This window comes from Neophocaena asiaeorientalis, unplaced genomic scaffold (genome assembly GCF_003031525.2).
Source record: "Neophocaena asiaeorientalis asiaeorientalis breed wild unplaced genomic scaffold, Neophocaena_asiaeorientalis_V1.1 scaffold142, whole genome shotgun sequence".
NCBI lineage: Eukaryota > Metazoa > Chordata > Mammalia > Artiodactyla > Phocoenidae > Neophocaena > Neophocaena asiaeorientalis.
Window position 1 is genome coordinate 3,811,125 of NW_020174563.1, and position 16,257 is coordinate 3,827,381.

The 16,257-nt window shown below is 35.6% G+C and overlaps 1 protein-coding gene across 1 annotated transcript in view; it reads right to left on the reverse strand.

Moving 5' to 3' along the window:
• The window catches only part of MIB1 (MIB E3 ubiquitin protein ligase 1), a 117,930-nt gene that overhangs the window by 48,204 nt on the left and 53,469 nt on the right, over nt 1-16,257 (reverse strand). Inside the window, exons 12-13 of the mRNA XM_024757922.1 lie at nt 6,168-6,365; nt 3,886-4,037 (exon numbers count right to left, since the gene is read on the reverse strand). Of these exons, the coding sequence (XP_024613690.1) occupies nt 3,886-4,037; nt 6,168-6,365 (350 nt within the window). The remainder of the gene's footprint in view (nt 1-3,885; nt 4,038-6,167; nt 6,366-16,257) is intronic.

A 16,257-nucleotide genomic window follows, 5' to 3' on the forward strand; every position in this document is an offset into this window, starting at 1 on the left:
TCAAGATCTATTTGCTCTTTTACATGGTGTGGGTTTTGAAACAGGTCATGTCTGAATTTAAGAACTAAGCAAAAGTGTTAAAAATAAAGACATACATTGATAACTCCTTAATGCACTAAAGACGTGTTAAAGGGTAAAGATTTCTGCACGACTAGAGCAGGAAATAGTAGGAAAAGTGCCTTCAAAACATAAAGTTTTACATTCAATGGCTGAAATACTGATATGACAATCTCTTAACATTTGTGGAAGGAACATAACCATAATTTTTCAAATAAAAAACATTTTAACTGTTCTGGGTCCCAAACTAGCGGCACTGCAATGCTTTGCTAGAGCTGGTAAAATGGAACCAAATCGCCTCTTCAATGGATTTGGTCCCCTTCAACCAGCTGTAGCTATGCATTGATTACTACAGGACAGCCAGCGTTTTCATTTATCAATATCAATCACATCAACTAATTTCAACTTATTTAAATTACTCAGATTGTGGTTTAAATCAAATAATTTGTTACTGTTAATTCTACTTGGAAGAGTCATAATGGTAAATAATGTTTATAAACAGCTTTATGAAAAATGTGTGGATGACATAAGGCACAAATAAAATTATTTTATTCATTTATGGTCTCTTGGTATTAAATTTCTTATCCTTCAGAAAAGAAATGGTATTGAAATGTAGACTATGCCACACAATTTTAAAAAAACAAAACTTCCTTCAAAGGAAGAAAATATCTGGGAAGGTCACAGTGTGGGCACATACATTTTTTAAATTAAAGAAAAATGTAACATTATATAAAATAAAACTCCAGAAATGTTGAGTCACTACCTTCCATATGATTAGCATGTAATTTTACTGCTATTTAATAGAACATTGATAGGTAAGGTGGAAAAGGAGATGATGACACTGCAGAGCATCTTATAGACAGACTTAAACAGAAGGTATCTAATTCTTCTGACCCTGAACCAAAAGACTTTAATCCTCAAAAAAGAAACAAAATACTAATAAGCATTGTTACCTTTTTACTTATGTAGATATTTCACCTCTCCAAACATGTTTCCTCAGTTGTAAAATGAGAAGACTTTTTTTTTTTCTAATTCTGAGTTAAAATGGTTTCTTCTGTCTTAAAACATCACTGGTCAGTACCAGGATAGAAAAGCCAATTTTAAGAATACGAAACTTGATATAGAAAAAAAAGAACTCAAAACAACCCAAGTTACAATTACAACCAATATATAACTTGTGTTATCTTCTGATATTCTTTTGTGTCCAATTAAAATCACACTTTATTGGGCAATGTACAGTCAAAACTGCATAAAATGTCTTAAGGAAATAGGAATAAAGAAGTGTGTACCTTTAACTAAAGCACCACTTTGTTGTAGAATGGAAGTTTTTTTTCCTTTCTTTTTTGTGTCACCTGACACCAATTATCTGGTTGGAGGAGTCACTGTTATAAATTTCCAGAGGAATTCTCAAGAATTTAAAGAAACAGAAGTAGTATTCTTTTTCCTCCTTGTATAGGCTCAACATTATTAAATATACTATGCCTATTCTCAATAAAGTTAAACAATTCAAAATATTTAAAAGTTACTTCCTAAACACTTTAATTTTCAGTCTATCTTAAACTTTATAACTTAAAAATATTATAACCTAAATTAAATTCCCTCAATAAAATCTCTTTTTGACCATCCTAATTTGAAATAATTGCTTTGTTTCAACTCCTGACCGTTTCTCTACAGAATTTATATTTTAATTCATCATATCCTGTGATATCTAACACTGTCCTGACTGTCAAATTAAGGCTAACATGTATTGAGTCCCCAGTATAGTCAAGGCATTACAGGAGATACACAGATAAATATTTGTGCCCACAATTTTAACAGAAAGAAACATAAAAATGCACATACTAAGCGACAGCACAAAGCAGATTATAAGTGCAACAAAACAAAAACACAGAACAAGGAAGTATAGAGCAAACAGAAAATAACTTCAGTGATGATACATAGGAGCTCTGGAAGAGAGCTGGTTAAGAAAAAGAAGGGATAAGGGCATCTTAATGAAAGAAAATGCTTAATAAATGAAGGAAGAGAGCAGACAATTTTAGGGAGAGAGAGTAGTATAATGTAGCTGAAGGGCAAGTTGGGCAGAGGGATTTTAATTCGCAGGAGATAAAGTTAGAAAGACAGGCTCATGAAGCACAACAAGTAAGCCTGATATATTAATACATTCTTAGTTAAATCATTCACTGTCCACGTGTTCCAGTCTTGCCTCACATACAGACCGCAATACACAGAAAATAATATAAAGTGGCTAAGATCAGTGAATCTAAAGTCAAATAGACCTTGCTCAAGTTCCAACTGTTCCACTAATCAGCTGCATGATCTTGAATAAGTAAATTCATCTCTTTATAAGCCCCATATGCTTCATCTATAAAATGAGGATATTAACACCTGCTTCAAAAAGCTGTTCAAAGGACTGAAATGAGATAATGCATGTATACTACTAGTGGCCAGGCATGTGGTAAATGCTGTCATTATCATCTTTTATTTGGAAGGCAGGGAACATATACTACTACTGTGTCTCCTTTACGGTGCCAATGTATGAAGTGTTCAAATGTTTGTAATTTGAAAAAACAAATCAAGATATAACCTAAAACATTGTCATTTATTTCATCCTAGATTATACACCAATTGTTACAGCTACCAACAACCAATCACAATAAAATCCTTTTGTTCTCTGTGCTCACCCTCTAGTGGTGATCCTAAGAAGCTAAAAAAGAGCAAAAAAAAGTAAAAGGAAACATGATGTAAAAATGCAATATACATCATGAATAAGAATTCATGATGTTTATAGTTAATAATACTGCATTGTACATTTGAAAGCTGCTAAGAGAATAGGTCTTAAAAGTTGTCACCACAAGAAAAAAAAATTGGAACTATGCGTGGTGATGGATGTTAACTAGACTTACTGTGGCGATCACTTCACAATATATACAAATATCAAATCATTATTTTGTAACACCTGATACTAATATAATATTATGTCAACTATATCTCAATTTTTTTTAATTTAGGGTAGATTAAATTAAGAAAATAAACTTCTAAGTAAATATCTCCCTCAGTCAATATACATGGGCTTGATTCAACTATAAACAGAAGACATCTAATGTAGAATTTTCTAAAATGCTTCTCAAGGTAAAGTTGTTCCAAAAAATTCACTCATAGAAAGTTCTAGGTTAAGCAAAGCTAATAACCATTTTCCTTTTCTGTGAGACTTCGCAGATCCTTTATGAATTCTATGACTTCCCGAAAGTCTTTCTCGAGCTTTAACCAGCAAGCACTTTTTTCAGTAGACCACCTATTACTATAACAACGATTGGAGGACCTCTATACTAGAAGTTTATAGGTAATTATATTATTAAAAAGAAATCAGGTAACTTAATAAATGTTATTTAGCCACAAGTTTAAAAAAATAATTACCATGCAAATAAATAACATGGGGCTAGAGGATACCTGAGAATGATCTTGAAGAAACATAAATCTCCAAATAGAATGCATTTTAATTAAATCTTTAGAATATAAGCAAGTATTCCTGATACTTTATATCCATATTTAATATATATTTAAATAGTCATTTCATAATACTTGTATTAGTTTAACCAAAAAAAAAACCATATAAAACTGATCTATTTAATGAAGTTCATAACTTCCACAGACCTTAAAACAATTTAAAACATTAAAGTAAACCAAAATTATTTCCTCATAAGTATCAGAAAAAGAGAACCAGCAACAGGAAAATATATATATATTTTTTTCTCCTACCCGGCCCCGCTCCCCGCCTCCAGGAAAATATTTTTAAATTGCATATAAAATAGTAAAACGTGACATCTTTACCTGGGATTTCCTCTTAGTGCAGCATGGTGTAGAGCATTAAATCCATTATTATTTGTAATGGTAACATCTGCTCCAGCTTCCAGAAGAACTGCCAGGATATCATCACGTTTCTTACTTATTGCATCATGAAGAGGGGTATCACCTTCAGAATCCTTTTTTTTTTAAAAAAAGTTTAAAGAGACTTTCATTAGTTCTTTTTCAATTAATCATTATATGTAATGTTAATACTTATAATGAACTACTGAACAAAGAAGCAAAAGCAGAAGCCATATCCAACAACCCGTTAATAAAATAAGCTGTGTGTTAAATTTTAAAACGCAGGCAAGAAATATTAGCCTCATTATAGTAAAGAAATTCCTACTCAGTCTAGATGGAAAAGACAATAAACATGCTGTAGCTTTCCAAAGAAAATAAAAAAGAAAATCAAAGAAGTACCCTCAAATATAATTTAGCAAATAACAAAATTTAATGAGGTGGAAAAGCTGCCCCCCACTGCAATTCATTCGCTTACAATGGCCTGCTATACCACATTCCTACCATTAATTGTTATACTCTAAAATTCCACACCAAACCTACACCAGTCTTGGGAGTCCCATAGTAATGAATTTAAAGTCAGTGGTTATCAACCTTGGCTGCACTTTAGAATCTGTGGGGAGTTCTTAAAAAATCCCAATACCCAGGCTGTTCTTCAGACCAACTAAGCCAGAATCTCTGGGGGTGAAAGCCAGGCATCAGTAGTTTTTCAGAGCTCCCCAGATGATTATGTTGTGCAGTCACAGTTGAGAATCATTAATCCAAATGTTTTCAAAGGGCAGGAAAGTGGCTAGTTAACTCAAAGTGAAGACAAATGAAAAAGAAAATCTGACAGTCTCAGTCTACCTTTTTCTCAAGGTACTTTTTTCATTAATCAATGATTTAGCATAAGTTGTTATTCACTATCAGTCATTTGGATAAATGGGTAATTTAGACCTTTTTCATATCATAGTCATAAATACTGTTCTCAGTAAAGCCATATATAGCCTATCCTACGGCATATACCACAGATGCCAAATCCAGTCTTCCACCTATTTTTGTAAATAGTTTTACTGGAACACAGCCACACACATCCATTTAGGTACTATCTACAGCAGCTTTCAGGCTACAATGGCAGTGTTGGATAGTTGTGATAGAAATCATATGAAAGCCTAAAATATCATCTGGCCCATTACATAAAAAGTTTGCCAATCTCAGGTGATACATTCATCCACACATATAAAAACTTCCCAATACAAGTTCAATCCAACTTCTATCCGCCTATCTGGTGGCACTAAAAATTCACAGTCTCCAACTTGAGATGGGCTCTTAACATGGCTGGCATAACCTTCTACAGGTCCTCATCTATCCTGCCTTCTGTTCCCCACAGTAGCTATTCCAAACCTTCATCATTCTTCTCAATCACCCTTTCTACACCTACCACTCCCCACTCACTCTCAACAGATAACTCTGCCTCCCATCCGAGACAAAAAAAGTTAGCAGGTATAAATTCCCACTCCTTCAACAGATTAACTCCCCTCAATTCCTCCCCCTATCCTCCAATCCAGCCATCCACTCAGAAGCTGTCGGTTCCCGACTCCATCAGTTCCAAGATGGATATACCTCAGAAATATCAGTCCGTAGTAACCATCTAGCTAAACAAAATCTCTGATTCTTTCAGTTCTTCTCAAACCCTCAGTCCCATTACTCTGGTTCTTCTTCTTCATTACTTCTCTGAGATCTATCCAATTTAATTCACCTGGTTGCCAAAACTTTAAGATGGGAAGAATCATTCCTTAGGTGACTCTTCAAAAATTAGGTCCTACTACAAATCAATCCTAAAACCCTATATATTTTTTCCAAATCAGAAAATCTTCCAAGACTGGACTAATGACTAGACCCAGACTCTAAGATAAATTAAGCTACAATTAAAATACTTTTGATACCTCTGAAGTAACTATAATGAAATGGTGAAGCTCACTATCATGATCAATAAAGTTAAATCAAATCAACTCAGAGCTGATATTTTCACAAGTCCCCACCCCCAACTCCCCCAAACAAAATCGATTTACTGACACTTTCTTAAAAAAGGCTTTTCTAAGAAGGAATAACCGCCAATTTTATGACATTCTATACCTTCAGTATCATTTACTATGATCGATCATACAAAAAAGAACTGAAAACAAAAGAATGCTTACCACAAAACCTAGTACTTCCATTTAATAGAATCCTAGCAATACCTGCAGAATATATTCCTTTAAAGGTTTTACCTGAAGACTGGGATGACAGCCAAAGTCCAATAAAGTCTTCACCACTTGAAGGTGACCTTTATTGACAGCAATATGAAGTGGTGTCTGCCGGCGCTTGTTTCGTGCATTCAGATCAGCACTGCCTCGGTGCAGCACTTCTATAACAGCGCCTTCATCTCCAAAAGCTGCATGGTGAACGGCTCTATCTCCATCTTTATCCTAAACAGCAGCATTTAAATCTGAGTCAGTGAATATTTTAGAAAGAAAAATAAAACTCGAAGCTATAATAATTCATCAAGAACCATATTAATGTGAGAAAAGGAAACAGAAAACAGAATGGAGCCAACAAAATAACCAGAAATTCGTTTGAATCGTGATTAACTCCAAAGATAAATGATGAGCTGGATCATTATATCATGCACACATATACCAGACCAATAGTTATATCAGAAGTAGCTTGATTCTTCAGTACTCCTAATTTATCAGCCATGATGGTAAACCAACATTAGAACATGTTAAATCACGACACAACTATATGAATTTCTTTTCATTTAAAAAAATGTTACACAGATTTTTTAAAACATAAAAATTATGCTAGCGATTAATTAAAAAAAAAAAGAATGAATGCCAAACAGTATGATCTCAACTAGCTTTAAGGGAGAGAAATATATCAACATGTTAACACTGGTTATCTCTGGCTGATGAGCATACACTTTTCTGTATATTTAAGAACAGAAAAAAATTAAGTATTTCATTTAAAGATAAAAATGAAACATAAACAAGTACAATTCTATACATCCAAAATTCCAAAACTATTTCAGAGGAATCCAGCAGCAATGCCTCACCTTCTGCTGGCATATTTCTGAGGAGACGAGAGGTAGAAAAAGACCCAACTGCTTTAATTTTTTTCAAATACAAGAAACTGCTTTAAAAAAAAAATGCTTGTACTACACCATAAAGATAATCAACACAGTCCATACCAAAAAGAGTCTCATTACCTTGCTAGATGCAGATGGAGAAGGATATTATAAGGGTATTGTCTTTATTCCATACACATCTCAAATTTTAACACCCAGATGTAAGCATACTCTCAGACTTTCTCCAACCCATGGTAGCCCCTGGTGGACTCTAGTTTTTGCAAGTGGTTTGAAACTCCACATGGCACTCGAGCTTATCTGAACTACTTTTCAAAGATAACACAGATAAATACCGCTGTGGTTAAATATATTTAAAACAAATAAACAAAACAGTTGCTGAATTCAAAACAGTTTTTGGTCTTTGCATATTTTCTCAAACAGATACTAAAAGTAAAACCGCTCAAGTAGAAGTCCATGACAACTTGACAACCATTCTTGAAAAGGTAGGAATCCAAAACTCAGGAGTATTTCTACCTTACTAACATTACAGCTAAACAAGGTTAGGAGTTTTTGTTACCTCTTAACATTAAGCATAAAGGAACTGGCAAACTACCACAGGAAAGATTTAAGATTCAACTCTTGTTCCTCTGAGTAGCATCATATTTAAACATTCCAGAAAAACAAGCTTCTTACAAAAAAAAAAATATGTTTGTGTGTATGTATTGTTAACCTCTCTAGTAACACATTTCAGTATTCAGAATCTTAGATGTAAGATCTTCCTAACCTCCAATCTGGATTTCTTTTCTGTTATAATTTTTAAGCCTATCTAGTGGTACTCGTACCATTAAAAATGGGAATCCACTAACACTCACTGAATAAAAACAGGAACTATTTATGAAGTGTACCATATATTTATGATTGTTAGAAAACTGCTACCGAAACACTTTTATGCAGGTTCCGTCGACAATTTGTTTACATTAAAAAAAACAACCTTAAAATCCAAATATATGTCAAAGGGAAATACATAAGGAAAGTTTAAAGATTTTGTAAAATACATGTACACACTAGAAAACAACAATTAATTTCCAGATTTATTCTAAATTAGAAAATCTCAGTTGAACAAAGACCTTAACTTACAGGTTTTGTTGCTTTCTTCCGAATTTATCTTAAATATTCCAAAAAACCTCAAACATTGAGGTCATTATCCTGTCTTTGATACTGCCAACAAACGAGATGTTGAGGGACAACACAATAGCTCACTCCCAAACGGTTACCTAAAAAGATCTGCAAAGGGGCCTCAAATTAAATCTTAAACTGATCTTGGTTCTTTCTATCCTCCTGCTCCTCTGTTTCCTCTCAGCCTCCAAAACCTCCTCTTGCTCCACTCTTCCCTTAGCTGATAAATCCACAGACAGTACATTTGTACAGTCAACAAAATCAGGATCTGTAGGTCATGCTCACCTACTTCCTTTCCCTGAACCCCTAGGTCAAACACCAAATTCTATGGCTATCTATTCTCTCTTGTCCAATTCTACAGCTAATTAATTCAGACCTTCCTTCATTCTCATTCACTTGACCTACTGCCACAGCTCACCCAGCATTCTTACCCCAATCTATTCTTCACACAAAAAACAGAATTCTCTTTGTAAAACACAGAATTTATGTTTAAAACTCTTTAATGTAACTCCATTATATAAAGAACAAACCTCTTTTAAAGCCTACTTCTGTGGACCATTCCAGACTCATCTGCTGCCATGTTCCCTCATATATAAAACTAACTTACCAACTTACTTCACCCCATATGTTCATGTGCTGCTCTCAGACTTCAATGCTCTTATTCATTACCTTTTTGGTTTGAAAATACACATTCTTTAAAACTCAGCTCAGGTAACTCCTCTCCTGTGAAACTTGCCCTGCCTCTCACAAAATTATTTTAACTCTTCTTCTGTCATATCACACTACAGAATAATAATTTGTTTGCCAAGTCTGTCATTTTTACTTGACTGTGAGCTTCGTGCAGGCTATGACTGCATCTTAATCATCTTTACTCCCAATACGTATCATAGTACCTACTACTAGTAAGAACCAAAATGGGTGTTGAATTGAATCCTTAATATGCCTTAGTAACAATCATGCATTTTTTTCTCATTTTTTTAATGATTTTTTATTGTGGTAAAATACAAATAACATACCTGTGTCTCTGCATCTAAAATGTCTCCTATAGACTGCGCACAGTTAGAATATTTTTTTTAATCCATTCTGCTGTCTCTGTCTTTTGGAGTTTAATCCATTTAAAGTAATTACTGAGAAGGAAAAACTTCCATAATTTTGCTATTTGTTTTCCATATGCCATACAGCCTTTCCCCCCCCCCCCCCATTTCCTACATTACTGTCTCTTTTGTATTTAGTTGCTCTTTTGTAGTGAAATGTTTTAATTTCCTTCTCATTTCCTTTATGCTATAACTGTTTTCTTTGTGGTCATCACAGGGATTACATTTAACTTCTTAAAGTTATAACAATCTAATTTGAATTTATACCAGCTTTATACAACATACAAAAACTCTACTTGTTTACAGCTCCATCCCCACCCCTTTCAAGTTACTGATGTCACAAAATTACATCTTTGTACACGTTATGCCCCAAAACACAAGCCAATAACTGTTATTTAAAAATCCATCAGTCTCTTAAATTATGTAGAAAATAAGATGTGGAGTTACACACTGTTGTTAAAATAATGCTTTCTTTTATAATTGCCCTTGTATTTGCCTTTACTGAGATTTTATTTCTTCATATGGCTCCGGGTTACTGCCTAATATCCTTTCATTTCAACCTGCAGGACTCCCTTTTGGGATTCTTACAAGGCAGGTCCAGTGGCAACAAACTCCCTCAGCTTTTGTCTGGGAATGTCTTAATTTCTCCCTCATTTTTGAAGTACAGTTTTGCTAGATATATGATTCTTGGTTGACAGGTTTTTTGGGTTTTTTTGTTTTTGTTTTTTGGTGTTTTTTTTTGCCGTACGCAGGCCTCTCACTGTTGTGGCCTCTCCCGCTGAGGAGCACAGGCTCCGGACGCGCAGGCCCAGCGGCCATTGCTCATGGGCCCAGCCGCTCCGCGGCATGTGGGATCCTCCCGGACCGGGGCACGAACCCGTGTCCCCTGCATCGGCAGGCGGACTCTCAACCACTGCGCCACCAGGGAAGCCCCTTTTTTTGTTTTTTGTTTCTTCCTTTTTAGCACTTTGAAGATATCAGCCCACTATCTTCTGGCCTCCAAGTTTTTGATGAGAAATCTGTTGAAAATCTTAAAAGGATCTCTTATAAGTGACAAGTCGCTTCTCTCTTGCTGCTTTCAAGATTCTCTTCTTGTCTTTTGAAAGTCTGATTATAATGTATCTCAATGTGGGGCTGAGTTCATCCTATTTGGAATTCATTCTGCTTTTTGGATGTTTATATCTTTCAGCAAATCTGGGGAGTTTCTAGCCATTGTTTCTTCAAATAACCTCTCTGCCCCTTTCTCTCTTTCTGCCTTCTCTTTCTAGGATTCTCACAATGCGTATGGTGGTCCGCTTGATGATGCCCCACAGGTCCCTTAGGCTCTCTTCATTTTTCTTCAGTCTTTTTTCTTTCTGTTTCTCAGACTTGATAATTCCCATTGTCCTATCTTCCAGTTCACTGGTTCTTTCTTCTGCCTGGTTAAATCTCTCTTTGAATTCCCCTATGAATTTTTCATTTAAGTTCTTATACTTTTCAGCTTTGGAATTTGTTTTTAGTTTCTTTTTAGGTGATCTATGTCTTCATTGACATTTCCATTTTGTTCACACATCATTTTCTTGACTCTCTACACATCTTCATTTAGTTCTTCGATAATCTTTAAGACAACTGTTTTAGAGTCATTGTCTAGTAGATTGCCATCTGGTTTTTCTCAGGTACATTTACTTGTTGGTTTATTTTTTTTTCCTTTGAATGGGCCATACTTTCCTATTTCGCTGTTTACCTTGTGATTTTTCTGTTGAAAACTGGACATTTGAATCTAATAATGCCATAAGTCTGGAAATCAGGAGCCTTCTCCTTCTGCATGGTTTGTTTTTGGCTTTGGTTTTGGTTTGGTTTTGACTGTTTTAGCCTGTCTTCATGCTTACAGCCTGAGGTGTAAACTTAAGGTCTCCTTGGGTCTTTTCTGAGCCTGCACCTTTCCTCAGGTATGTGCAATGCCTTTCTAATTTCCCTCATATATGCAGTTGCTTTTGAATGTCGTAGTCTTTAATGCCAGGCTCCCAAAAGGAGAAAAAGAAAAATGGGAGGGGAAGCAGAAAAAAGCACAGACCCTTAAATCCTCTGGAAGTAACTTCAGCCAATGAGGAAGGGTTTGCAACAATGGGAGAGTGCAACAATGGCTACCCACCTCTGTGCCTGCACCTCCATAATCAGAAGCAGCAATCAAGGATTAGAACACCTTGCAAGCTGATCTAAGAACACATACCTGGCTGCCTGTCACTGGGCTGGAGGGTGGGGTATGTGTAGCTCCTGCTGAGCTAAGAGCTGAAATTGCCCAAAATTAACCCCCAAGCCTTCCCTTGGAAGTAGCAAGCCTTCAACAGAAGCCAGAGTTCTAAAATAGTCACATCAGAAAGATTCTGCCGTTGCAGTTGTTGTCTAGATGGGGAGATGGATTCCTAGTACTTCCTACTGCACCACCGTCCCAGAATCCTCTTGGTAACCATCATGATTTTTTTTTTTTTTTTTTGGCTGCACTGCATCTTTGCTGCTGCGCGCAGGCTTTCTCTAGTTGCAGTGAGCAGGGGTTACTCTTCATTGCAGCGCATGGGCTTCTCATTGCTGTGGCTTCTCTTGTTGCGGAGCACAGGCTCTAGGCACACAGGCTTCAGTAGTTGTGGCTCACAGGCTCAGGAGTTGTGGCTCGCAGGCTGAGTAGTTGTGGCACATGAGCTTAGTTGCTCTGCGGCATGTAGGATCTTCCCGGACAAGGGCTTGAACCCACGTCCCCTGCATTGGCAGGCAGATTCTTAACCACTGCACCACCAGGGAAGTCCCCATGATTTTTGCCATCAATGAAATTAAATATTTCCTGAACTCACTGATATTTTCAGTAAATTAGGTCAACTATTATTAGGTCAATATTTTATTATTCTCAAATATAATATACTTCATCTTACTTTCCTTAAAACTTGTTCAGTTAATCAAGATGCTGGTATTGTGATATTAAAACCTTTAGATTGTCTGGAAATGGTGTATTCTGGTTTGTTCGTTCATTCATTTATTCATTCCTTCAATGAGTATTTACTAGGTGCCTACTATGAGCTCAGTACTGTCCTGGACACTGGAGAACAACAATGGGCAAGATAAAGTTCACCCTCATGGAGTTTACATTCTAGTGGGGGAGACAGAATATTATAAATGAAATAAGTAAATAAAATGTAAATGTTAGGTAGTAGAAAGTGCCAAGGAGAAAAAACAGCAGGGAAAAAAGATTAGATAAGACAGCCAAGGGATGGCCCCTCCCAAGGAAGGTTTGAGTAAATACCTGAAAGAAGTGAAAGAGAAGGCCATGAAGATATCTGGGAGAAGAGAAGTGTGAGGAGACAAGCACAGTGGCAGCAGGAAAGATGAAAACTGTTTAATTCTGGATATATTTTAAAGAGCCAACAGAATTTAGTGATAGACCAAATGAGGAATATGGGGAAAATAAAGAGGAATCAACGAATGACGATTCTTAAGACCCAACCTGCACAACTAAATTTACCGATAAGGGAGAACGATAAAACTATGATATGTCCCCCTTTGAAAACCTGACCTTTTTTATTTGGGCAATCTTAGATTGCAATCTGGCAGTCTGCCTTCCTGTAAAAGGCACCTTAACGACTGTTTTCTGGGTCTTATAAATCAAATCTTTCTCTTGACATCCCATGTTTTTAATAGTGCCAGTATTTCAGGGGGGGCATGTAGGGAGGTGGGAAAGCCTCTAGTCACAACCTGAATTAACATGGATCCCCAGGAACCACGTATACCAATTCCTAGAGCCATTCCGGATGTTATTATTCTGAGTTCTGACTTGTTTTTAAGGAAAGAATTTCCTTAAACTGACCAGTCTTAAAGTCCACTTGCCCGTTCCTTTTCAGATTACAGTTAAATAAAAAGTTTATACAGTTTTGTTTTCATTAACTAGATAAGCAGAATCAGACAGAATTAGCATCTGGGTTTTTTTTGAGAAACTCTACTAACTCCCACTAGTTGGAAAGAAATCTTTAATAAGAACAGGGACTTCCCTGGTGGCACAGTGGTTAAGAATCCACGTGCCAACACAGGGGACATGGGTTCAAGCCCTGGTCCGGGAAGATCCTACATGCTGCAGAGCAACTAAGCCCATGCGCCACAAATACTGAGCCTGTGCTCTAGAGCCCGCGAGCCACAACTACTGAAGCCCATGTGCCTAGAGCCCGTGTTCTGCAACAAGAGAATCCATCACAATGAGAAGCCCGCACACTGCAACGAAGAGTAGCTCCCGCTCGCTGCAACTAGAGAAAGCCCATGCACAGCAACGAAGACCCAAAGCAGCCAAAAATGAAACAAATAAATTAATTAAAAAAAAAAGAATACAGGTAATAATGACACTTTAAATTCCCATTGTGTTCTACATTATAAATGGTATCTTAATTATTTCCCTTACTCTATTCCCCAACCCTTTCAGTTATTTTCATAAATGAGGAAACTGAAGCTTATACCAATTAAACTTTTTGCCCAATATCATTTTAGACAGCAACAATACCATTAAAACTTGGGTTTTCTGACAATGTCGAGTACTGTTCCCTACTATTAATATTCTCCATTAAAAGAGTTTTCATTAACCTTAAATAATGAAACCACCTAAAGTTTACTGATATCTTCAGTATATATTTGTACTATATTTGAAAAACTTACTGTAAAGAATACACTTTTTAAAAGTGGGCTTCCTTTCCATTAAAATAAATCCTCCACACCTTTACCTACTATATTCATCAGTGGGGGGGAAAAAAAAAACAACTGAGTCCCTGGAGGATCAAACATTAGCTCACCCATATCAACATACCTAAGATCTCTCAGTGCCTTTAACTACACATTAAGAAGGAAACAGAATGTAATCCTACTGTACTCAGTAGGTCATACATGGAGACAACCAACTTTCCAAAATAGCTCTGAGTTTTCCCTAAGAAAAAGAAATAGGGAAAAAATGTAACCTTATCACATATTTGAAAGGTATAATATATAGCAAATAATTTAGCTTACTAACAGCTTCAATCAACTAAAATCTGTAATAGTCATCTATATTAGGGGCCAGCAAACTTTTCTGTGAAGGGCCAGAAAGTAAATATTTTAGGTTTTACAGGTTATATGATCTCTTATCACAACTACACAACTACTCAATTCTGCAGTTGTAGCACAAAAGCAGCCATACACAATAAAATTAACTAATGGGTGTGTTGTGTTCCAATAATACTTTAAAATACAAATGAAGGGCTGGACTTGGCCTGCGGGCTATAATTTGCTACCTGTAATCTATACTATCTTGAGCTCACTTCCTGATGGAGATGAAAAAAATTAATACAGATACAGAATGAGATAACTAGACAACAAAATGTATTATTCTCTTTATTCTTCAGCTAACCTCAAAACTTTTAATAAAATTAGACTTTTAAAAAATCATTGTTAAATTATTGTGCCTACGTGTGTTAAAGGTACAATAAAGCTTTTAGAAAAGAGTACTTATCTTCTAGGATACATACTAAAATATTTACAGATTAAATAATATGATATCTGGATCTGCTTCAAAGTAAGTCAGTGGAGGAAATGGGAGGCAAGAGGGTACAGATAAGACAAAATTGACCAGGAAAAATAACTGAAGTAGAGTAATGGGTACACAGGATTCATTATACTATTCTATTTCTATACATGTTTGAAATTTCCAATAATAAAAAAATTAATAGCAACCAATCAACTTACAAACAAGCTAGTGCATGATGAATCACAATTTTAAGTGCATTCGTAAAATTAGCTATTTTCTCCAACTTTTAAACCAGGATTTCCCAACCTCAGCACTACTGACATTTTGGACCAAATAACTCTTTGTTGTGAGAGCTGTCCTGTACACTGCAGGATATTTAGTAGCATCCTTAGTTTCTACCCATTAGATGCCAGTAATACTCCCCTGCTCCCCAGCAACCAGTTGTGACAATCAAAAATGTCTCCACAAAATGCCCCCATGGGACAAAAATGTGCCCCAATTAAGAATCACTGTTTTAAACAAACTATATTGCTGTTTATGACAGACAATGTTAATTCTTACATTCTAGAAAAATGAAACGTTGATCAATTTTTGTTTTACTCTTAGGCAACGAATTATATTTATATTTCAATCCAATTTTTAAATGTAGTTTTTCCTCTACCAGTTGGGACATTGTGTTATTAATTTAACCTGATGTGTAAGTATTCCTTTTTCACACTATTTCTACAAATTACATCTGCCTACAATGGTTTTTAAAACAGAAAACGCACAGAATGGAAATCCAAAGGAGGAGGTATGGTACAAGTCCACCTGTACCTTACTGCTTTAGTAAGAGATGTGGTTTCCAAAGTGAAAGATAAATTATTTACTAACACCTAGCCTGCTGAGCTTCACTCCAACTCCAAGCTTATGTGTACAGTAATAACTAACCATTTGCTTTGTATTTGAGTTCAATTAAGGAAAAAAAAACACCTACTCTTGAGAAATAGTGCTAACTTCGTTCCCCACCCCACAGCTACATCCCTATTCTACACAACGTCTCATATAGTTTACAAACGTATAATATACTAATTTAAGATTCAAGCTCTAGGCAAAAGAAAACTTCCAACATCAAAGATGACTTATTTACACCTACAATGGCTCTTTAGTAGCTGTCCAACAACTCAAGATATATACAACTGGGGAAAAAAAGCAAAAATAATGTAAGACTTCTCTTTTCAAATATATGTCATTAAAATTTTATAATTAGTAAAAACAGGCTGGTCAACAAATTTAGCCCTCAGAAATTCAAATCCATATTAAATAGCTTCCTCAGATGAGAGTGCCATTTGGACAAAATTGCAACCTTTTGCCTAGTTAAACTTTGATAGAATTTGGCTTATTCCTAAATAATCTTGTATTAGACTAAAACAAATGTAATTCTAATATACTCTTTAAGTGATGAGGTTATAGTTAGCTACAACAAAGGGAGCCATCCC